The sequence below is a fragment of the Aythya ferina genome (genome assembly GCF_964211825.1).
Source record: "Aythya ferina genome assembly, chromosome: 3".
NCBI classification, from domain to species: Eukaryota; Metazoa; Chordata; class Aves; order Anseriformes; family Anatidae; genus Aythya; species Aythya ferina.
Window position 1 is genome coordinate 88,586,999 of NC_140298.1, and position 24,207 is coordinate 88,611,205.

The 24,207-nt window shown below is 43.4% G+C and overlaps 2 protein-coding genes across 7 annotated transcripts in view; one reads left to right on the plus strand and one right to left on the minus strand.

The window, feature by feature from the left end:
• On the plus strand, nt 1-22,139 carry B3GAT2 (beta-1,3-glucuronyltransferase 2). 5 transcript variants are annotated; one of them, XM_084515962.1, is made up of 4 exons: nt 1-63; nt 12,835-13,022; nt 21,044-21,192; nt 21,268-22,139. In XM_084515962.1, coding segments are annotated over exons 1-4 (426 nt in total). In that variant the 5' UTR covers nt 1-61; the 3' UTR covers nt 21,355-22,139. The 5 variants fall into 5 exon arrangements, with proteins under 5 accessions (XP_084372088.1, XP_084372089.1, XP_084372085.1 ...); XM_084515963.1 differs by having other exon boundaries at nt 1-58; nt 12,854-13,022; XM_084515959.1 differs by having other exon boundaries at nt 54-867; nt 12,878-13,113.
• SMAP1 (small ArfGAP 1) overlaps nt 21,863-24,207 on the minus strand; it is an 83,241-nt gene continuing 80,896 nt past the window's right edge. For both annotated transcript variants that reach the window (XM_084515957.1, XM_084515958.1), the window contains one exon: nt 21,863-22,856. In XM_084515957.1, the coding sequence (XP_084372083.1) occupies nt 22,722-22,856 (135 nt within the window). In that variant the 3' untranslated portion in view covers nt 21,863-22,721. The remainder of the gene's footprint in view (nt 22,857-24,207) is intronic.

Here is a 24,207-nt window from a genome sequence, read left to right on the forward strand (position 1 = left end):
GCCGCCCGGGGAAGCGGCGGAGGAGCAGCCTCGCTCCCCGGAGCCCCCCGGAGCCGCGGCGATGCTGAGGGAGGAGGAGGAGGAGGAGGAAGGGCGCTGGTAGTGGGGCGGCGGCGGCGGGGCCGCGCTGCTGCCCCCGTCGGGGGGCACCGGGGGTCTTCGAGAGGCAGCGGGGGGAGACCGGGGGGCACCGGGAGGGCACCGAGGGGGGACACCGGCGACCCCCCGAGCCCCTCGGGGCGCCGAGCGGTGGGTTTTGGGGGCGGCCATGCGCTGAGCGCCCCCGCTGCCGTCCATGGGGCGGCGCTGAGTGGGGGGCTGGGGGGGGGCTGCAGCATGAAGTCCCTGCTCTTCGGCCGCTTCCTCCTGCTGCTGCCCTGGGTGCTCGTGGTCATCATCGTGCTGGACATCGACAGCAGCCGCCCGCCGCTGCCCCCGCGGGCCGGAGCCGGGGCTGATGGCGGGGTGGGGGGGTCCGGTGTGGGTGTGCGCGGCCCCGAGGCGGCGCTGCCCACCATCTACGCCATCACGCCCACCTACAGCCGCCCGGTGCAGAAGGCCGAGCTGACCCGGCTGGCCAACACCCTCCGGCAGGTGTCGCGGCTCCACTGGATCCTGGTGGAGGACGCGGCGGCCCGCAGCGAGCTGGTGAGCCGCTTCGTGGCGGCGGCCGGGCTGCCTTGCACCCACCTGCACGTCCCCACGCCCCGGCGCTACAAGAGGCCGGGGCTGCCCCGGGCCACTGAGCAGCGCAACGCCGGCCTGGCCTGGCTGCGGCAGCGCCACCAGCACCTGCCCCCCCCGCAGCCCGGGGTGCTCTTCTTCGCCGACGACGACAACACCTACAGCCTGGAGCTCTTCCACGAGGTGCGTAGGGCTCCCCTCGGGCAGCGTCCCCCCCTAAAAATCTCCTCCCTCCTTCCCCCAGCCCTCTGCCCCAACCCCGACGCCCCGCGCCGCCGCGGTTTTGGGGCACCCCGCCAACTTGCGGAGGGGTTTTCTGCTCCTCCCGGCAAGTTTCGGGTCCTTCAGGCTGTGCTCTCGCTGCCCGGAGGCAAAAAACTGCTCCGGGGCCAGGCACCGAGCTGCCCCGTCCATCCTCCGGGGCCGTCCCCTGCCGCCCCGACTTCCCTGAGCCCCCCGACCCTAAAAGCAGCCCCTACGAGCAGCAGCAGGCTGTCCCCGTAAGGACTAACCAGCCCTTCAGCAGGCTCTTTCATAAAGAGATGTGCTTTCAGCCCCCCGGTGAAGGGCTTTGCTCCTTCTCGGTGGGAACTGGCGAGGATTTGGGGGAGGTGATCCGGCTTTCTGTCTCATTTCCCCTGGCAGGAAGGAGGGATGCTTAATAATAATTAATGGATGTAAAGCAGCAGCAGGATGAGCACTCGCATCTCCCGTGACATTTGGGGAGGGTAACCTTGGCAGGATGGCGTGGGAAGGGGACGGGACAGGAGGCTGGCAGGCAGGTGGGGAAGGTGAAGGGCTCGGGATGGATCCTGACCCCTGCCACTCACCGGCAGGCGGTGCGGTGTAGAGCAGTGTGCAGCCCCGATCTGCACTTCACAGGCATCGTGCTCCCTCAGATGTTTTCCTCTTGGTAGGCTAAGAGGATCGTGGCGCACAGAAATGTGAAGCACGGGAAATTCCCCAGAGTGGGTTATTTTAGAAATGCTTATGTTGGCTTGTGTTTAGATTTGTAGTGCATCCGCTTCCACTGTCTGCGTGTCGACAGGTACGAGGTCCCGTTGAGCAGAGATGCCCTAGTTCCTTTCCCAGTTTGGCATTCGGCATCAAAACTGCTAATTGGGGGACCTCTGCCTGGGGGCTAAGCCCCTGCTGTGCTTGATTTCCTTAAGATCTCACGGCTGTGCTTGGGGTGTTATGAGGCGGAGTAATCCCATATACTGATCTTCAGTGGGATGGGAGTGCCCGTCTCTGCTCAGAGATGTGAAACTAACCTCATTCTTTCTAAGGGACTCTGTGAATTGATTCAGAAAATGCACTTTCACACCACAAGTAGTGTGAGAGAAAATACCTGGAGGTGAATCTCTACTTTTTTTGGAGTGCAAGTGTTTAAGGCAAACTAAAGGAACAGCATGGCAGGCGTGTCACCTGAGTGGCCCACAGCTATTGGGGTCTGTGTCAGATTTATTCTTTTATTATTCCCTGTACTGTTGTTTTAATTGTTGTGGATGATGAAATGAAAAGGTACAAGTGATCTCTCGGTCACAGAATGCATGAAGGCAAAGGAATAAATGTCTGAAGGGCTAACCTTAGAAATTACCAGTGGAGCAGGCAACCTGTGCTCCCTCCTGCTGGCAGGAGCGGTAACCTCACACCTGCAGCTGCGCAGCCCCACGGCCTCTCTTTGACCAGGGTTCAGCCGCTGTGCAGGAGGTGTTTGTTATGAATCCTGCGAATGAATGAGCTCTCCTTGTGAGAGGTAGCAGCTGGAAAGCTCCAGTGCAGGAGCAGAGGAAGAGCTCCTGCTCCAGCTATCACTGTCTCCTGGCAGTGCCGACGGGCGGTGTGTAGGGCAGATTTCTGGGATGCCACTGACAGTAACTCCAGGAATGAATGCCCTGTCGGCCTGGCCAAGGTAACCAAAGTCTTCTGGCAGCATTTGCTGGCTGGATGTGCCTTTCTGACAAGTGGGAGGTTACATTTGGAGGGAGCTAGTAGCCTTGTTTTCAGTCTAGGCACTGATTGAAATTTTATTTCTTGTCTTTTAAAAAAAAAAAAAAAAAAAAAGGAAGGATAAAAACAACTTCTCTGTAGTTACAGATTCTGGCTTGACAGCTCTGTAGTAAATCCTGCTCTCTCCTTCAAGGATTGATTGATTTATGGGGGTAAACTGTGCTTCTCTTCTCCAAGCACAAAAAGAGCAACTTCAGAACGTGTTGCATGCAGAAGGACTCCAGCAGTAACTCCGTCGTGGAAGTGGTGTAAAGAAGCCTGGGAGGGAGGTGTTTTCTGCCTGCTCTTGGTTACCTTACCAGGTGGATTCTCCAGATGGGCAGTTGCCTAATCCCGAGGTCTGATTAACTGTAGTCTGCTTACCTGGGAGAGCAGTGTAAATGTGGAGCAAGGAGAGAGGATCTCGGACTGTTGGTCCCACCTGTGTTGGCTGGGTGGCCTCCAGCTGGGTTGGTGTCAGGTGTGTGTTTCACTCACAGGTCTCCTCGTTTATATATGTAGTCAGAAAGGGGCAGGGGATGTGCCAGCTGGCTGCTGGTCGGTGTCACCATCTGCAGTAAATCTGGTGCTTTTATAATGGTTTATTTTGTAGGACGTACAATGGCGTGTGTGTGTGTAGCTTAGTGTTTGACTGGCAAAAGTACTTCCTCGCTGTCAGGCTGGAGGGGGGCTGAACATGTTTAGTTGCAGCTGGTGTCTTTCCACTGCTACTGTATTCCCTGCTGGCTGAGCTCGGGCTAATCCTCATGAAAAGGCTTTGGGGAAAGGAGCAATTGGCTCAGGGGTTGTAAAATTACTTGGAGAGCTAAGTGTGGCTACAGTTATGATCAAGAAATATTTCCAGGAGTGGAGGTGTGGCTTCTTTAAGTTATCCCCAGCTCTTTTCACCTGAGGGTGTAATGGTGCTCAGGTGAAAAATCTTTTACTTCAGTGCTGCTGGGTCTGGTGTATTGTTTTGTCATTTATTCTTTTGGGATCCAGGCCTCAAAACTGATTTATTTTTTTTCCTGGCTCAGATATGGTGTGTTTGCCTGGAGGTGTCCAACTGCATCTCTCCATCAGAAAAGCAGGCCACTTTCTGAAAATGTCTTTTATCAATTGAACCTCAGCCTGGGTTCTTAAAGCTTCTGAGGGGCCTGAAATCCCAAATTCAGTATCTGATAGGCTATACAGATGTTCCTACATGAGTCATCATAACTTCTATTTTTTACTGTAGGCTGTGCTTTTTGGAGTGACTCTGTTATGGTTTGTTGTCTTTGTGCTTCATCTTATTCCTGAATGCAAGTTATTGTAATATTGTGACTGATGCCTAGCAACTGCAGTTCTGTATTTTTAGACTTCCAGAAAGAAAATCTTAGATAAGGCTGGCATTCCACCTTCATAGAGGATTTTTTTTTAAACGAGATCAACCTGAGCACTGGAAACTGAAGGCAGACATTGCTGAAATTCCACTTCCCTTCCCTCTTCACATCCTTCATGTGTTTGTGGGTCTCAGTTGTTTTCTCTGCCCGCATTTTGAGTAGTTGGCCAAAGGCCACCACTTGCTTGGCCCACAGACGGTTGTACATGCAAGTGAGATGAAGTTGGAGATCCATTCTGCTGTTGATTGTGTGGACTCTCCCCTGAAACCTTTGGGGATGAGGGCCATGCTGCTTCAGGAGTACAAAGAGCAGGAACAAAGGTCTTTAACGTGCTAGAAGGTGAGCTTGCGCTATTCAGAAATGCATTGACTTTCAGAGGGTCCTAAGTTTTATCTGTCACCTTTGCTTGTATTTTGATCAGACACGTAACTGTGAAATTCAAGTGCTTATATCTAAAACCATTATCTCCCTCACTGCCACCCATAGCCCTTTGGTCACTGGTGTCTAAGGTTTCATAGCAAGGTTTGCTGGGTGTCTCAAGTGTGCAAGCACACACCACTGTCTTGTCTGAGTGTGAGCTGAGGATTCACAGACTGAATCTCCTTAGAGGAATTTGCACTGTAAGGTGTGTTCTGAATGCAGACCTGCAGAACACAGTGCAAAGCATTAATCATGATTTCTAAGGGGAAAATAATCCTTTTATTTAGTGGCTTAGTTAGTCTGGTTGCTCACTGAGTTGGGGACCAGAATTCAAACTGCCACAGCTGTTGACTAAATGAGAATGCCCTGTCAGGCTAGAAGGGAAGGAGGTGGAGGAGAGAGATCTCCATCTCCTTTGCTTGAATCTGATGTAGTCTTTATAGATAATTTGTGGAACCACAAAAAAAAAGATATGAATCTGATCAGTGAAGAGGACAGTCATCTGGGTCACTCTTCAAAGGAATAATTTAAACAAAATCAAAACAAAAATTCTCTAGTATTTTGGAAGTATGCTAATGCTTAGGTGGTGGCCTACATTGCCCAGGCAGGATCATCCTCAAATCAGCCAGATGGGAATGAAGATTCATGAAGAACAGAGGAAAAATAGTAAAGATCATGCCTTCACTAATAGGCACTCATAATTCCCGTAGTGGCACTGTGGAGCAGAGGATGAGCTGTGAGAGTGATTCACACTGAAAACATTTTCTCATGCCCCTGCCCTTCCCTCTCCCAGAGGATTTGTACAAAGTAGCAGGTATCCTACGTGCTGGGTAGCAGTTTGTGGCTTAAAATACCCATGTTAGTAAAATCAGAACAGAAATACTTGCAGGCATTTTGTGTTGTGTAGGCATTGGATGGCCAGTGGATGTGTCTGTCAGCCATGCACAGTTCTCCTTCCTTTCCAGAGAGCCCTCTGTGATGGTGTGGGGCTTTCTGTGGTGTGTGATGAGGGCAGGACAGCCTCCATCCTGTTATGGGACTGAACGCAGCATGGTGTTTCCATGCTGATGCTGTTCTCATCGCTGTGCTACGCACCCCTTGCAAGGAACTCATGAACTCACCTACCTGTTACACACTGACTTGTCAAATGCATGTGTGATGCAGGCGTTGGCCCTTATCAAAGTTAATTTTATGCATGTTTCAGGGTATTGTGTTCTTTGTCAAGGGCTTGAATTGGTTTGGGTTTGTTTGCATGTAGGAGGTGGCAGTTTTAATTTGCTACTTTATCCATGGACTTAAATTAGCACCAAAAGCAGACCAACCCATTCACATTCCAGGGACTTCTGATCTGATGCAGTGATCAGAGAAACCTAACGGGAGCTTTTCCCCCCATTTGAATATTTTCTGGATTAATTGAGAAGTGACATTGATATCTGCTTTGTCAAAAGAAAAAATCTCAGGAAAATATTATGAAAGTGAAGACAAAATTTCTGCATCTCTGACTGTTCATGACTGTTATTCTCTATTAGCATAAGAAGGGCAAAGGGTTTTAAGTATTTTCTTAAAAATCTTTTTTTTCCAGTCATTCTTCCCATCCCCCCAAGAAGGCTTCATATTAGATGGGGTTTTTCTGGGAAAGAACAGTGGGAAATTGAACTCAGGCTTCAGTTTTCCCATGATCTCCTTTGTAACATAGTTTGAAAGCAACTCAGAGAAGACGCACGAGAAGAATTGAGTATTTACTCAATTTACTCCAAATTTAACAAGGGAAGGGTTAGTGTTCTTTTGAAAGCTTAATAAAGTATATTCAAGTTATGACAATTATGTAAAAGTAGACTTCCATGTATCTTTTAATGGATATATTTATGCAAATGACTTTAAAGTAGTGTAAATTAATCTGTTTCTCTCTAAAAACATGGAGATCTTTTGTCGCATCTCTTGGAACTGGTTAGAAAATCAGATTTTTGCCATAGCATTAAAAATAACACTCAGTAGCCTAGACAGAATTAAATATTAGCTGGCTGTCATTAGTTATTTCCTTCGTAATAAAAAAGATCTAAATATGAGTTAGCAGCACACTAAATATCTTCCTGGTATATAAATGGTTTAAGAATACGTGACAGATTTTAAATGCACACTGACAATTCCCCTTGCACGTAGATGTGTAATACCTATGCTAAAAAGGTTGGATGAGAAAAGGCTGGTAGAGAAACAATGAAATAGCTTTTTTGTCACTGTTTCCTCTCATTTTAAGCTATTTGAAGCAGATTTATCTAAGTGAAGGACTCTGGATTACCTTGTGCTAAGCACTGTCTATTTCTGTATTTTGACAACAGTCTTTTCCTTTTTACCTGTGAAACTAATGCCATTACTATCAAATTAATTATGAATGGTTGGAGGCTCTTTCAGGGGGTGCCTTGCAAGATGCAGGAACACAGCTGAATGGAATGACAGAAAGTAGGATAAGAAAAAGAATTAGTAAGTAGAAGAGCCAAAAGAAACATGAACAACAAATTTTTTGGAACTCTTCCCAAGTTGGCTCCTAACTGCTGTAGTTTAGTACTGTTTTTTCCCCTAGGGAAGCAGTACTGACATTTGTACCCATGGATTTAGAAGCATTAATCATTGTATCCAATACATAAAATGTTGCTTGAGAGAAGGGAAAATTAATCTATCATCTTTCCTATGTGGTGTGGATTGGGTAAAAATCAGCAAAGGAAGCTTAAGGCAGATATTTGGAAAAAGTCTAACAGTAAGGATGATAAAGCACTGGATCAGATTAGCTGTGAGGGTTGTAGAGCTTCTGTTTTTTGTGGTCTTTAAGAAAAGATAAAACAAACATCAGAGGACCATAGAAAGGCTCTGGATAAGAGGGCTCTTAAAGATCACCCAGTTCCAACCCTCTTGCCATGTGCAGGGATGCCACCCACTGGATCAGGTTTCCATCCAACCTGGCCTTGAACACCTCCAGGGATGGGGCATCCACGGCTTCTCTGGGCAACCTGTGCCTCACCACCTCTGAGTGAAGAATTTCCTCCTAACATCCAATGTAAATTCCCCTCTTTTAGTTTAATACCATTCTGCCTTGTCCTGTCTTGCTGTAGCGAGGTGGGGGTTGGCCTGTTCTCCCACGTGCCTGGTGACAGGACGAGGGGGCATGGGCTTAAGTTGAGCCAGGGGAGTTTTAGGTTAGATGTTAGGAAGAACTTCTTCACTGAAAGGGTTGTGAGGCACTGGAACAGGCTGCCCAGGGAAGTGGTGGAGTCACCATCCCTGGAAGTCTTTAAAAGACGTTTAGATGTAGAGCTTAGGGATATGGTTTAGTGGAGGGCTGTTAGCGTTAGGTTGGAGGTTGGACTCGATGACCTTGAGGTCTCTTCCAACCTAGAAAATTCTGTGATTCTGTGATTCTGTCTTTATCTGTCTGAGCATAAAGTCACTCTCCATCTTTTTTATAAGTCCCCTTTAAGTATTGAAAAGTTGCAGTGAGGTCACCTCACAGCCTTCTCTTCTCTAGGCTGAACATCCCCAGCTCCCTGGGGATCTTTGATGATCTTTGTGGCCCTCCTCTGGACCCGTTCCAACAGCCCCAAATCTGTCTTGTGCTGGGGCCCCAGCCCTGGATGCAGCACTCCAGGTGGGGCCTCATGAGGGCAGAGCAGAGGAGGACAATCCCCTCTCCGCCCTGCTGCCCACCCCTCTGTTGGTGCAGCCCACGATGCAGTTGCCCTTCTGGGCTGCAGGCACACGCTGCTGGCTCATGTCGAGCTTTTTGTCCACCAGAACCCCCAAGTCCTTCTCTGCAGGGCTGCTCTCAGTGAGTTCTTCTCCCATCCTGTCCTCATGTCTAGGATTGCCCTGGCCCAGGTGCAGCACCTTGCACTTGGGTTTGTTGTACCACATTTGGTTCACATGGGCCCAATGGCATCCCTTCCTTCCCTTGTATCAGCTGCACCACTCAGCTTGGTGTCATCTGCAAACTTGCTGAGGGTGCACTTGATCCTACTGTCTTTGTCGCTGGTAAAGATATTAAAGAATACCAGTCCCAGGACAGACCCCTGAGGGACACCACTCGTCATGGGCCTCCACCTGGACATAGATCCTTCAGGTCTAGTTTAAATGCCATTTATCGAGCTGCGGGGCAGGGCAGGCTAGGTCAGTGACTGACACGTTCTTCAATTTGTAGACCCTTCCTACACATTTTGTGGTGGAGACATAGACCCCTGTTTACTGACAACAGACTTGCTTCTTAAAGTTACTGTCACCAAAGCCTCACTCGCAGTCCCTGAACCAGAAAACCACTGGCACAGATTTTCTGACACAGGACCTCCTCTGAAGTAAGGAGCTCCTCTTTATGTCTAAGGAAACGAACATGGCAATGTTGCTGCTGAGCTGTCCTAGCTTGTAGTGCAGTCAAGTAAGTTTTGTTGAAGTAGAAATTGACTTGATGTGACCTGAGAGTAACGCACAACACCTGGTTGAGAACTGATAAAGAACCTGGCTATGGTCATGCTTTAAAAGACTTGTACTGAAGGAGCTCTAGGCTCTGGATCACATTTTTGGTAGTAATAAATTGGAATTTTGCATACAGATTTGTTTGAAACTCACTGGGATGGAGTTTTATCCAGGTGAGCCTGGATGATAATCTGTAGGCTGACCAGTACAGATCACAAACTACACAGGGGCTGAAGTGACAGAGAACAGAACAAAGCTTACTGCATGTGGCAGCCAGGTTTGTTTTTGCTGTCAACACTGAATCCAAATAGAAACACATCAACATCAGCCTGCAAAAACACAGGAATTGTTGTTCCTGCCTTGAAGCCTTTTCACTGTAGGAAGTATATTTCCTTCTCTTTGTCATTTACCTTCATTCCCCTAGGGCTTTTTTATTTTCTTCCTGGCTTGGCATCTTACCTATCCATCAGCACATCCCATTAAGTAGCTTTTCTTGATTGACTGCGGTGCTATTTTTGGCAATGCTTTTAACGCTATCTCTTTTATTGCTCAGCTACGTTTTGTGCATTTTCACTTGTTATTCTTTAGTGGTTCCTATATTAGTACTATGTCTACTGCTGTATTCCCATCACCTCATTGGGATTTCTTTTGTCAGTTGTTACTGCTCTGTCCTGTCATTTCCTTGCCCACTCCTTCCTAGTTCTCAATTGCTTCATTTTTGCTTGTTCTGCCATCTTGCAATGTCCTCCACATCTTTCCCCATCCAGTACATCACTCTCCTCCTGTGTCCTGTGTCCTGACCACCTTCAGATAATGAAAAAGTAAAGAGAGGAAAACAAAACATTTCCAGAGGGAGATTCATCCTATCTTAAGATTGCTGTCTAGGCTGGGCAGGATGAATCACATTGGCAGGTTCATCTCTGCTCATTAACTATCAAAGTTTAACTAGGATTGACTAGATGCCTACCCTTCAGAGAGTTATGTGTAAGAAAGATGAATCTTATTCGTGTAAACTAATAGGACTTAAAAGTGGTGAACATTAAGATAGCATGTGCTGCCACACATTAAAGTGACAGCTAGAAGAGTAATTTAGGAAGCTGTTTGTAATTTATAGGATTTTGGCGGTAGTTTAACCCACAGTAGCAAAGCCATTTAGAATTAACATGTTTTTCAATCACCTTTTTGTGTCCTAATGATTAGTAGTGTCAAATCTCAGTTGCAAGCTGACCTTTTAATCCAAATACAGCTTTCTTCCCATCGTACATAAATACAGCCATGACACGTGAGTACATTAAATGCAATAATGCAATTCTCAGAAGATTAAAAGAAATATTCCTACTTCCATCTGCCTAGCAAATCCTGAGGCTGTAAGGTATTTCAGAATTAGCATAAATACCGGTCTAGATGTGCTCTTTCAGTTTGTACTTAAAGGGATTGCTGTATTCTTGACACCTACTTATTTCGTTCTCCACAAATGTAACCTGTGAGAACAAAGAAAGTAACACGAGTGCAAAATGAAGAGCTCTGTAAATGTGTGCCTATTTTCCCCTGAGGTATGGTGGCATTACAAACTTAACTCACAGACATGGAGATGAGCACAGGACTGTAATAATTAAACCTTCCTGGGACATTTCATGCTACTTTCTGGAGGTCAGTGGGATGCTCTTGAGTAGCAAGGTTTCCCTACAGACTGTAAGCCGAAGTACTGATGAAAATTTGTCTAGCTGTGTTAGCATAAATGCTGCAGCTAGTATTTGCCTTGCCTAGAAGCTCTGTGTGGTCGGGCTCACTTTGCAACATAGCTGCCCAAAGGCTTCCTGTGGGAGAAGGCAGGGCTGTGGTGCAGCTGGGATCCTGCCCATACCTTGTGGCAGCTTGTGATCACCATGCAGAGCAGCATGGGTGCAGGCTGGCAGCTAGCACACAGCTGTCAAAGTGCTGTAAATCCAGACGCCGAGAAGTTGCTCCTGCAGCCATGCACTCCAGAAGGTATTAGTGCCAACAGAAAGTGGGCAGAGGACGCATGTCCTAACACCGGTGTGTGGGTGCGCGGCTTGATCGTGCCCCTGGAAACCTAAGGCACACTTGGCTGCGTAGACAGGCCCGAAAGGATCATGCCCTGTGTCCATATCCCATGTGCTTAGATGTTAATGCCAATAAGCTGTTAGAAAAACTTGCAAATGGGATGTATCATTAAAACCAGAGCTAGAGGAGCTTCATGAGAAGGTTTATCTGATTTCCATATCTGAATAGTTACTTGCTAATTCTGTTTTTTTCTGAATGTAGGAGTGGGAGAGAAAAGAAAAATACTGTTAAGCAGGCAGAACGGTTAAAGGCAAACACCTTTGACAGTAGCCTGTAGAGACATTCATTGCAGTCTCTTACCGACACTGAAATAGTCAATAGTTTTGACGTTAAATGTGCACAAACAAGTGGAAGGAGAAGGAGGTGTACACCTCTCCTTTGTGTGCACATACATATCTGGATTTTTAAATATGTATTTTATACATTTCCTGTATTCTCTTAAGAAAACCTGCTAATGCGTCTAGCTTAGAAATGCCAACAAGAGTGAAGTGTTCTCTTTGTTTTTTCTAGTGGATCTCTTGGGAGTGTAGATGATACATATGATAAATCTTTCACCTTGATGGAAAGAGGGAAGTGTTTAATATTTAACCAAGGTTGTCTTTTACTTGAACATCTATCGATAGGGGAGTGCAGTTACAAATAAGTAAAATTTCATTTGCTTTTCTTGCTAATATGAGTGCTTGGAAGGAGAAAGGGATAACCTTTCCCTAAGGAATAGGCCTCAACTGCACTAGAAGATGAGATTGTTTTAAAAATTGATCGAATTAAACCCATGCCACACTGGAATAGTTTCCTGCTTGCTTAAGTAAGACCATATTTGGCATGGTAGTTAAACCAGTGGCTTTTGAACTAGCATGTTAAAATGGTGTGAGTTGTGTCCCTGCTGTCAGTTCTGTGCTTGGCTTCTCAAGTCCTCAGGCAGACATTTTCCTGTGGGGAGCAGGGCCTGGGGCTCGTCTCCTGTGTTCTGTAGGTAGTGGTCTTCTAGCCTGTGAACAGAAGAATCCCAGTACAACATGCCTGTGGCTAAAGAAGAGTGATCTTCCAGTACCTATAGTTTATTCTAGGATAGATGAAGACTGCATTTCCAGAATTACATTTGGTTACACTGGGGAAAAAACTCCCATTACTGACAACAAACTCGCAGCAGCACACTGCCCAACCTGCCTTCTGTCCTTCTCAGAAACATAACGGCTCTTTCTGAGAGGAAATGTAAATGTTAAAAGGGATAACCCCAACATTTATTTATTTGTGAGCCTTTAGTTGATCTAATCTGCATCTTTTGTCCAAACTTGGTATGTTGCAGGTAGGGGAAGGGTTGTGTGTTGCAGTATCTTGTACTCCGTGTATTTGTTAACAGTCTCTAATTATACATGTCTTAATGAAATGCGTATTTGTTAATCATTCCTATAAACTCTCTCACTGGGATCTCTCTCACAGTTGATAAGAGGTCTATAGAAATACACCTACTGATAGTATGCTGTAGTTTTTTGCCTGCAACAAAGATCTAATGCACCGTGAAAAACCCAAACAAACAAGTAAGCAAGTGATGTTTTTTTCAAGCAAGTAATGTTATTTTTTTTCATGGCTTTTAACATTTTTATTTTAAAAATAACTTGATTTAGATATTTCCAGTAGAAAGGAGGTGCCTACTAGCTAGGGAGCTGGAGATTTCACAGAAAATGAGTGGGCCTATGCAGCTTCCAAATGTTTACTCTGTTGGGCTGACACCTATAAGCTAGAATTCCTCGTAAGTACCTAGTATTGATGATTAATGTGTAGGCTTTCCACCAACGCTTACAGAAAAGCTTACTAGGAAAAAAGCATGCCCAAAGTCACGCTGTGCCCGCCTCTTGCAGATGCGTACAACCCGCAAAGTGTCGGTGTGGCCCGTGGGACTCGTGGGAGGACGGCGGTACGAGCGCCCCGTGGTGGAAAACGGCAAAGTCGTCGGCTGGTATACGGGCTGGAGGGCTGACAGGCCGTTTGCTATTGACATGGCAGGTGAGCACCAAGCTTCATGGCGCATGAACGTGTTTCTTGTAACACCCAGACCTACGTTTTCTGTGAGTGGGACAGAAACAGATGTCTCGAGGTAAGCAGCTGTTAAAACTTCTGAAGTGTAGCCGCTGTACGTAGCCCTTTAGCGTTAAATATCCTGGAAGTCTTAGCTTGCACATCTCGTTTAATTAAGTTGCTTCTTAGTGATAGCTGAACTTACTTCTCACTTGCTTTTAATTTTATGTGGCAGCTTGGCAGTTATGTTGTATAAATTGTCTGAAACAATTACAAGTACAATTTACAAGTTAATTGTAAATTAAGCTGTTAATTTTTTTAAAAAATTAACGAGTTAATTTTTGCAAGGAACGCCTCCCTTTCCTTGTGTCATCAATCTACTGCAGCCAGTATAAATGGAAACCCTTCTTAGACCCCATATTGTAAAATGCTACTTTATAATGAAATAATTCATTTTTTATTGGCTATTTGGAATGATGGTGATAACGGTAGATGGATATAGTATGAAATGGTGTGCTGAGGGGGGGGAAAAAATCACTGTCAGCTATAGCCTAATAGATGAAGGCAGAAAAGCTTCAAAATTGATCTACTCAATCTTCTGCTATGAAGTTAGCACACCACAGAGCTCTGTCTTGCTGTCAGTCCATGCTTAGACACTCTTTTTATATACTCACAACTGCCACATGAATCACCACGGTGCCGAATTCTGGTTGCTGATGTAGCAGCAGCTGGTTTCCCAGAATGATACGGTATTTGCACTTAAGCATATTCTGTACTCAAGGGAGCAGAGGGAGGGGGAAAAGTAGGGATACAAGGGCAAGAATGGGATAGAAATAGCCAGCAGTTTTCAATTTTCTTAAAACCTTTATGCTTCAGGAATGGGAAAGGGACATTGCTTTCTCCTCTCAACAGAATGTTTTTATATGGATTGAAGTGTTTGATGACAAATACGTGCAGTATTTATAGTACAGTTGGTTAAAAATAGCACTAGGAGAACTAAGTAGTAGCAGAAGTATCAACAGGTGAATTTTTCCGCACTGTAGAAACCTTACAGGTTACTAGTATCACCTAGCATGAAAAATTTTGAAGCCCCTAGGTAGAGGCATTCCTCAGGGGGATACCTAGGTATGTCAATCCCAAAATGCCAGCAGCCTGGCTGCAGCTCCATGCTTTAAGAACAGTCTCTGCCTGTGGATATATAGATATGTACAGATACTATGTAGTAGAACTGGTTGCTCTTGGGCATTGTAAGGATGATAGCATGGTTCATAATTCATTAGCAGCAGGCAAAAAGCCATTACATGACAGTAGCCAAAGGACTCTAACCCTGATACGAAGAGATGCATGGAAAGTTCATGTCATCTTTGCTTACAGTTTGCAGTGGCTGGCTGAAACACTGGCATGAGGGAAAAGCAGCTCCATTAGGAGCATGACCTGCTCTGACATGACTACAGAAGTCATGGAAGAGAGAGTTACGGAAACAGATACAAGGGCTGAGAGTATAGGAAATTATTGCAGAATCACCAAAAAGGAGGTACTACTTTGTGAAAGTACTTGTATTTTTCTTCAAAAAAGAAAAATCAGGAAAAAAAAGTTTTTAATACCATTATTTCAGTAAAGAGGAAAATGGGTGTTATGTAGTTGGGTAAATATGTATTTTGAGTTTGCATCTTCATTCCCCTGAGGAACACAGCAGAAGGGCACAATCAGAACAGAAGCTGTGAATTCAGAATGAAAAAGGTGTCTGAAGAGGTGTAGTGTACAGGATGTGCGTGAGCACTGTTTTCCAGCCTTGTCACCCCTACCACACCTCTATACCTTCAGGGACTTAGAGGACTTGCTAGTAAACTGAAGTGCATGCTTGTTGCATCACTGGAATTCCTCCTCCTACTGGCACCAACTATGTAAGCAACTAAGGTTATTTCATATATTGCACCTAGGGAAGATCAGGAATAAAAAATAAATAGTGTGTAAGTTAAGCTGTCCAGCTGTCTATAGCTGTTTCTAATTAATGTTCTGGTTCCCAAGGTAATGCTAAGGGGCCTCTGTTCTTTTACAGAACCGTATTTTCTTAGTGATTTTCACAAGGATTTGATCAGGAGGCTTGGTATGAAAAGGATGGCTGTTCAAAAGGTCCCCGATTTAATTTGTGGCTGTTCAGCTGAAGTGCATCCTTGTGTTTAACTACACAAACTTTTATTCTCGACTTTAAGATACAGGGCCAAATTCAAATCTACCACAAGTGGAGACAGGTACTGCTGATTTCATCGGGATCAGCTGAAGACCCTAGCTGGCCAACTTCTAGTTTCTTCTTTGAAACGTCCTCACATGTGGCAGTCACATTTTATCTGTTCAGTGAACATTGATTTCTTTCGAGAAGTTTGTGGTTGACACTGTTATTCCCCGGTGCTAAATTGCATTCAGAAAGCAGAGGAGCTGTTTCCTGTGTTCCTTATTGTCTGGCAACCAACAGAGCATACAAATTAGTTCTGGTGTTTTTAAAGTACTGCCTCAGTTTTAACAGTAGGTGTTTTCTAGAGGTTGACAGACTTCCTTATCATAAGGGAAGAAAAGGGAAGGAGAATTGGGTGTTGTAAGCAAAATGTGACAGTGAGTCCGAGCTAGCAGGAAGAAGGGGTAAGAAATGACGGCAAACACATGGGAGAGCATTTGGCTGTTAGAGAAAAGGGATGTGAGAAAAGAATATGAGTTCAAGGAAAATAAGCAGGAAAAGCACAGGTTACCTGGAAGATAGATAAGTGTGCATTCAGAAAAAGGCTGGGGCAGGGGAAGAGTGTGTGTCTTTTTTTTCCCCTTTTTGCTCTGTCCAGCAGAAGCAGGGGAGAGCGGGGCTGAGGAGGGAAAAGAAAGGAGCTGCTCTTTGCTCTCTTGCCTCCTGAGAGCCCCTGGACTCATCCACAGGGCTCAGTGATAAAATAAGCACCCCTCTTTTTCCACGGTTAGAAGTGGTCTTCTTGCTAAAGCCTGTGTGCCAGGGCTGTATTTCCATGTTTGCAGAACTGGCTTTGGAACAGATTTAAGTAGGGAAAGCAGTGTGGCAGAACAAGCCAAAATTAATTTTCAACTTCTAAGGTAAATTTTACCTATTTGGTTTCATGAGAATGGTAAAAGGTATTTACCATTGGCTGAAATTCAACCTGTGCTTATTACTTTAGAAACGTGCATTACCTAGAGCTGTTGAAGAGTTGGCTTTGTAGTTCTCAGTGAAAACAGTACTTTACTGGATTCTGCAATAAATATTGTTTGTACTTTTACCTAGACTATGATGATATTTTATTAAATGAAGCTAAGCAAAATTCTATATCCACAACATGAAAGGTACAGAAGTTGGGCTCTTGTATTACACGAAGAATGAAATTAAGAAAATCTTCCTCCAGATACAGACAAACATTGCCCGGAGGGTAGGAAAGGAAACATAGTGTCTTTTCAAACACACAGTCCTAAGGTTTTAAAAGTGTTATTAAAATCTAGGTTAAACACAAACTGAGGAAAACTAGGTTAAAAAAAAAAAAGTTATACCATCATGTTAGGAACTAGAAGTATGGAAATGCGTTGTCACTCAAGGCAGGTTTCATCTTAATCTAAGCAAAATTTACTGCAAGACAGACACCTTTTTCATTAGTATTTCTGTCACAGGCTGAACAGGATTTGACTGTGAAAGCTGCGAAGCATCTTTGCTCCTGGTGACTCTAGCTGAGGCACTCTTTTTGTAATAGGTTGGCAGAAAAATGATGTGACAGAGCCATCTCACTCCCTTTTTCAGGGGAGTCCCGTAGTGAAGGAGGTGACACTCCAGTAGTTGGTTGCCTTGATGCAAAACTGCCTGAGAAGGCCTCGAACACCGTTCCTTATTTCACCAACTTGCCTCCTGTCATGGCTTTTATCCCTGAAGGACGCACTCCCATTGAGTATGGCATCGGTTTTTTTACATCTTTTTAGGCAGTTTGGTCTGAATGGATGGGAAAATAATAACTTGAAGCAATAGCTGCTTTTGGTTTGGTTAGAACACTATTCCTGTGTACTGCCAGATAATTTCTGTTAAAGATTTGGTCTACCTGTGCTTGTCCTAACATCAGGCTGCACAAATACTTAGGCTGTCTACAAGGACATACTGGAATTTCTCTGGACCTAGAGAGCCTGATGCAAATAACAACCCCAGTACGTCATATCTATCATTTTAGATATCGTTGATATCTAAAAGAACGCAGGCTGCAACAAGAACACTTTGAGGCTTTGGGGGAATTTAAAAAATCCCTCTCTGTGCCTTCCCTGAAAAAAACAAATCACCACAAACTATTTTCAGGTAACAGAATCACAGAATTTCTAGGTTGGAAGAGACCTCAAGATCATTGAGTCCAACCTCTGACCTAACACTAACAGTCCCCACTAAACCATATCCCTAAGCTCTACATCTAAACGTCTTTTAAAGACCTCCAGGGATGGTGACTCCACCACTTCCCTGGGCAGCCTGTTCCAATGCCTCACAACCCTTTCGGTAAAGGAGTTAACCGTAGAAGTTATCCATAGCCACCTGGGCAGCTGAAGCGAGTGTGCTGTATTGTTTATTATAGACCTGATTCTAAATCTTCTGTAAGTGACACTGTTATCGATTTACTTACAGCTTGTTTCCAGTGCAGGAGTTTTTCACCACCCATGAGAACAAGTTAGATCATGAAACTCGCAATGTCAAGCCTGGTCAAGGAAAACAGATGCATGCTTCACATTAGCATTGCAGCAGCTGCTTTGGGCATACAGATTAATCTATACCTGAGATTCACTGGGCAGGCAGATTTTGAGTCATTCGTTGTGCTCCGAGTCCCTCTGGTAGGGCCTGAGCAACCACCTGCTTCCTGGATGCTGTGGCGATGAGATCTTTAATACATCTCATCCTTCTCACGGTTCTCTTGAGAAAAAAGCCAGTCTATTAAAGACACTGCAAAGCATGGCACATTGCATAGAGCCGCTGCTGCAAGACGAAGTACAAACAAAAAAGAAAATATTGAGTGGCTACAGCAGACAATCTCAGAGCCCCCACCCCCCCCCAACAAGTATGTAACAACTATTTTACAGGTTGCCCAGTTCATAATGGAGACCCTCTTTCAGGTGAATGAATTGTTAGAATGTTTCTCTGTCCTGAACTACAAACAATATATATTTTTAAAAATTGAACCCAAATTTTCCATCACAGGGAGAAGGAGGAAGCAGATCCCAGGTCAGGACATGTTTAACACATCAAAGTTGGTACTACCACAAACTGTGTGGAAACCAGTGTACCTGTGTCAACACCAGCACTGAGCTAAACAGGCTAAAATGCTAAACATTTATCCCATTATCATTCTGAAAGTGATAAAGATGCTCAGTTTCTAGCTTGTGTTCAGCTAGTATCCTATCTAGAGCCTTCAGGAGGCAGAGGCATTTATTGTGGCAACTCAGTCCTCAAAGGCTGTCTAACTGGGTGAAGAAAAATGTTTATCAGCGAACAGAAACTGTTGATCCAAGACAAGCCAAGGTGTGAATTAACAGATCGGTTCCACAGAAAGAAGCACAGATGCAGGTTTTGCCACATCTTCCAGAGGTCTCATCCTCCAAAAACTTATTCGTATCCAGGTGGAGATTCAGCCTGTTAGATTTTGGTCACAGCCTTGCACTTAACAAACAAAACGCCCCTTTACACTTTGTCTATGAAATTGTCCTGTGGTATTTCAAGTGATTAAGCTCAGTGTGACCTTGCAGGAATAATGAAGTAAGAGTTGTCTGAGCGTGGTGCTGCTCAGTTACGCTACACTGGAGACATTAATTCCACGTAATTCCTTGGTGGGGAGAGAATTCAGACACAACGGTGGCTCTTCATCTACTGTCCTGGGATTGTGAGCTACCAAGGGGAGTAACTAGTGCCAGCGTGGCCAAAACTTCAGCCATCTATCTCTTCTTGATGCCAAAATGATCTGTGATAAAGCCAACCGAAAGCTGGCACTGGAAAATGTTTTCCAAGTCTGCTGGAAGTCTTATCTACAGAAATATGTCATGTGAAAGTAAAGCAGTTATACAGCAGGGCTGAAGAACTGCAGAGCTGGGAGATAAGTCTCCCTGAATTATTTTCAAGTTGCTGCTTACTCAGTCTCTTAAGATACCCAGAGAATGCGTGACCACTGCTCGCGAAACCAAGCCTCAGGCCAGTCAGTGCACAGCAGTCTACATCCTTATTGTGTACAACAGTTTAATAATTTGACTTAATTTCATGTCTGAAAACACAGGGGATTTTTGACAGCACTCTAGGGGGGTGGTTTGCAGTAACACGGTACCGAGGCTACAGCATTGTTGAAGATATAAGCATAGGACAAATTCATCCTTAGACCTGACTCCATTTCTCAATGCAGGAACAGGTTTGAACCAAGAGACCCTAGAAGGAATTCTTGTATTGATGAGTATGGACTATGGGGAATCAGAGGCCAAGTTAGGTGAAACGTGCAAAGAAATGCTAGGAAATGTGTTTCTGTTCTACCTTGGATGCTTTCACCACTCTTTAAATCTAGGACATGGTACTAATTTTGGTGTTTACTTGGTTTTCTTCTTCACGGATGACAAGCTTAAATCTTAGAGCGTTTTAAAAGCAAACAGCAGCTCCTGCAGCTGATCAGGGCTCCAGCAAAGACTGACTTACCTTGCTGAGCAAATTATGTGGTTTTGTGCCCAAACTATCAACCAGCATGAAGTCTGGTTACACCAAAGACTGTAATTGCTTGTTCTAATTTAGAAGAAAACCTAACCAAAAATACTGAACTGAGCCAGGGCCATTCTTTACTTTTAAAGAAAAAAAATCACTTTCTGGAGTCTTACTGTATTGTAAGGTAAATGTGGTTTCAACACACTTTCTTTGCATGTGATGTATTAACTGCTTCCTTTTATTTTCCTCTTTAAAAGACTCCCATAAAAGACCCAGGTAGTTTCAAGGAAAATACAGCAGCAAGACAGTTCCGGTAAAAAAGGAGACAGACTTATATTCCATTAGAGAAAATCATACTCCTTTTTAATGAGAAAAATCTTAACATTGTCTTTAGAACTTAACATGCTCACCGTTTTCCAAAGCAGATGTCAAAATTGTAGTAAAGGGACATCAGCTTCTCTTACAAAGGGGCAGCTGGCACCACTCAGAACTGACTAAAAAGCATTTATTTATGTGGTAGTCTTGGCTATTAGACATAAGGCATTGCAAACGTATTTTTTCTCCACAAGTGTATCAGAACAGTTTTGGGTCATACCTGAAGTACGCATACGACTGAACCTTACTGAATGAACACATACATTTCTGTAAGTAACAGCAAATGGGAAGACTAACCTTTCTGCTTCAGAAAGGGTGAGTTTGTTCAAACTCCTGATTTCTTGGTTTGTTATCTCCCTTTGGGGGGCCTAGTGTATGTTATCAGGGGGAATGCATTGCCAACAGAGCTATGCCCACAGATAAAATCTTTTGCATAGTGCAATGCACAGATCAGCTATGGACTGTCGTGCAGATGACTGCTTATAAACGACCTGTCTCATCAACAAGGTAGAAAAATCTCTGAAGACAACAGTCATCAGTTATGTAACTTTTTTTTTTTTACTCTCACCTTTAAACCTAGAAGTGTTTGTTCAGTGTCAATGTCATACATTTTATTTTAGTAAAAATTTAGTTTTATTTTCTGAACTAGGAGTAGAAAGGGAAAATAGTCCAACATCTTAGCAATAGCTGACTTCTCAGGCAAAAAACATTCTCTTCATTACAGGAAACTGATTAAACGTGTTGAAAATACAGTGCAATAAAAAAAAATGAGTGCATCTCCAGGGCAAAACAAAACAACGTGGGGTGTACAGAACTACTAAATATTGTCTACCCATATAATCAAATTTACATGTTTTTAAAAGGAACATGGAGATTTCTAGGCTTAAGTGTAATCTGCAGAAAATGTAAAACCTTAAGCATTTTCTTAACCATTTTTTTTTTCTTCAAGGGTTTGCTGTGAGTCTTCAAGTGATTCTGTCGCATCCAAAAGCTGTATTCAAGCGTCGTGGTTCTCAGCCGGGAATGCAAGAGTCGGATTTTCTGAAACAGATAACTACAGTGGAGGAACTGGAACCAAAAGCAAACAACTGCACAAAGGTACTAATTTCCTTCCTAAGGAGCTCTTGTGTTTTCTTTGGAGAAGGCTGTACTAACACAGATGCTGTTTTATAGGTCCTTGTATGGCACACACGAACAGAAAAAGTCAATCTAGCTAATGAGCCAAAATACCATCTGGACACAGTCAATATCGAGGTATGAACTGGAGACAAAGTTGTACAGGAGGTGCAGTACAATGGGCGTGTCAGAAGGTGTTCGCAATCAGCCAGTTACAACAGTCTATACGTGTGAGATCTCTAAACAGTCACCTGACGGACTTCTGTGGAAACAAAAAGAAAGTTGTCAGATACTCTAATAAGCAAATCAAATGGATGTGCTTCGTTCTAACTTGTTTGCATGCATTTCTGAGCTCGTCTTAATAAACTGACACTTACCTTTATTTTAAGGCTGTTTCCACATAGTAAAAACAAGCAAGAGAAACATGACTGCAATGGAATATTTTCAAAATCATCATGTATGTACATAGTTTTTGTATTTATCCAGCTTAATGGTGTAATTATAAACTGATTTTAAATCATGAACAGTTGATCTCAATATTTGCATAAATAGCTGCTCCAAATTGAATATGTTTTCCTTCATTAAAAGCAGACTTCTGGAAGAAATAGCTGTCCAGTTGATCGTACAATGATGAAATAAAAACCCACAATCATTTATGGATTTATCCTTTTAATATAGGGAAATAACATTTTATCATTACGAGGCACCATAAAATGTAAACACAATCACTGTCATAAACCTGGATCACTGCGAGGAAAAAATATATCTGTTCACACTGAGTTACCTTGTATACATGTTGTGCCACTAGTTCTCAGCATTAATACTGTGTACATGCCTCGTGAGCCAGATTGGGTACTTTATCACAGGAAACTCAAATGGATCAAATGCTCATTTTTTAAAAGAATAAACTATTAATTTGTAGAACTACAGTAACATCCAGGTTTATCTTTCTTTCAATAACCATATTCCCTGTTATGCACACCATAATAACATCACAGTGAAATGTATGATGAAACAAAATTTCTTTGATACACTAGAAAACATTGCTCAGTGATACATTTACATTCTATTTATATATGATTAAACATTTGTTCATACAGTACCTTCTACAGGATTACTGGGTAATTTTTTTTGGGGGGGTGGGGTCAGGGTTTATATTTTTGGATATTACTAACATGATAGCTACATCCCTTATATGCAAACATTTGATCTAGAATTTTGAGGGAAAAAAATCAGTATGTGGTTAAGCAGCTTCTTAAATACATGGTCTATGAAATCATATGCATTGTATGAAAACGCTGCCAATGATATATAAATGTATTCTTGATCTGCTTTTCACTACATCAAATTTAAATCAATATAGACCACAACACGGTCAGTCAGTTATATTCTTAATCTGAACAGCTTGGGAAAAAGAAAAAGAGTATGTACATGGAGAGAACAGCAAAAGTAAATGCATTTGAACAAGGAATGTTAGGTGGCTGTTCTGGAGGAAACTTCTATTGCAACTTTCATTTCCACAGTTGTGTGCTCAGAGTCTGACCAGAGGAGCTTCCAGTCCATCCTGCCACTGTGCTGGGGGGCTGGCCAAAGCCCATCACGTTGCTGGAACTACTGAGATTCATTCCGGCCATTTGCTGATTCATCTGTGAAGCATACACAAGTCTTGTTAGTACTGGTGCTGAGAAACAACACGCTATTAGCCAAAAAGCAGTAATGCCTCCTAAATTAGCAACCCAGTTAAATTATATTTTCCTAACTTTAATATTTCTTATTAAATATTGACTCAAGATAAGCTTCTGAACATTTTTCAAGGGACCAGCTTGTCAGGAACCAGTTTCTGCTCAAGTGATCATCATTATACATAGGTTGGCTGGCTGTAGCACTTGGTGTCTATGACAAGCCTACAAACATTCTGCTGGTGAATTCACAGAGCATGTGACAACGAAATCTGATGTGTTGCAGTTGGTACCAGCCTGAAGTTTCAAAGCTAACCAACAAAATGTTGGCAACTGCAATAAGGAAACACCAAAGCAGGTAGCATAGCCTTATCTACATTTGCAACTCCACATGGTTTTTGTTTCAGCAGTATTTCTTTGGAGACCTCAAAATCTTGACTACACTTTTTTATATAAATTGTCCATTTAGCTGGCCAAAAAAGATACAGATTTATTAACTTGAGTGTTGTCTAAATCTAAGCATTTTTGCTAAAGAAGCAACTCAAGATACACTAACTACTTTAAAACAAATGGTTCACCTGAAATTAAGAAAGGTAACTAAAGGTGGGAAACAGTTCAAAATCAAGCACATTCATCTTAAGGACAGTGCAAAAAATACTTCTACTTTCTAAAACTATTATCTATTTGGTGTAATTTTCAGCACCCAATATAAAAACCTTTAAAAACCTCTTACCTTCTAAAAAACACTTACTGACAAGCTCAAAACTTAACCATATAGACAGAGTAAAGATGTCCCCTCTTAAGTGTTTGAGAGCAAGACAGCAAATAATAATCAGAAGCAACGAACAGGGATGTTGGCTAAGCAGCATCAGATTAAAGTAAGAGACTGCATTAGGTAAAATTTCAGAGTTCATGTGAATAAAACCATGCAACACCAGTGTACAAAAGGAAATTGTGAAAAACTGGTGAAAGAAGTTGTTAAATGAACTGCATGCTAGTATTTCAGGGTAAAATTCAGTACTGTGTGCTTTCACACTTTTATCTGCAAAAATGACTGACCAATCACTGAACATGGAAATTAAAAAATGCTGATGAGAACATCTCACCTAATTGTTAATCTCTTCTTGAGCAGAATTCTTAAGAAGCAAACTATATATAGCAGGCTATTCTGGTAAGTAAAGCAAGCTCTTCCCCTTTTAACTGAAACACAGTTCCCCTACAAATTGCTGAATATGAGCATACTGATATTATTATCTGGTGTGCAAGTAGTGCAGAAATAGGTAGGAGCTTGTCCTGTGAGCCAACTTTTAATATATAT

What these genes read in the sequence shown, in the direction of transcription:
- B3GAT2 (XM_084515959.1), top strand. Translation starts at nt 337, where the DNA reads ATGAAGTCCCTGCTCTTCGGCCGCTTCCTCCTGCTGCTGCCCTGGGTG. An exon ending in GCCTGGAGCTCTTCCACGAG is followed by an intron (nt 868 to 12,877) that starts GTGCGTAGGGCT and finishes CGCCTCTTGCAG; the next exon opens with ATGCGTACAACCCGCAAAGT. An exon ending in AAGCAAACAACTGCACAAAG is followed by an intron (nt 21,193 to 21,267) that starts GTACTAATTTCC and finishes GCTGTTTTATAG; the next exon opens with GTCCTTGTATGGCACACACG.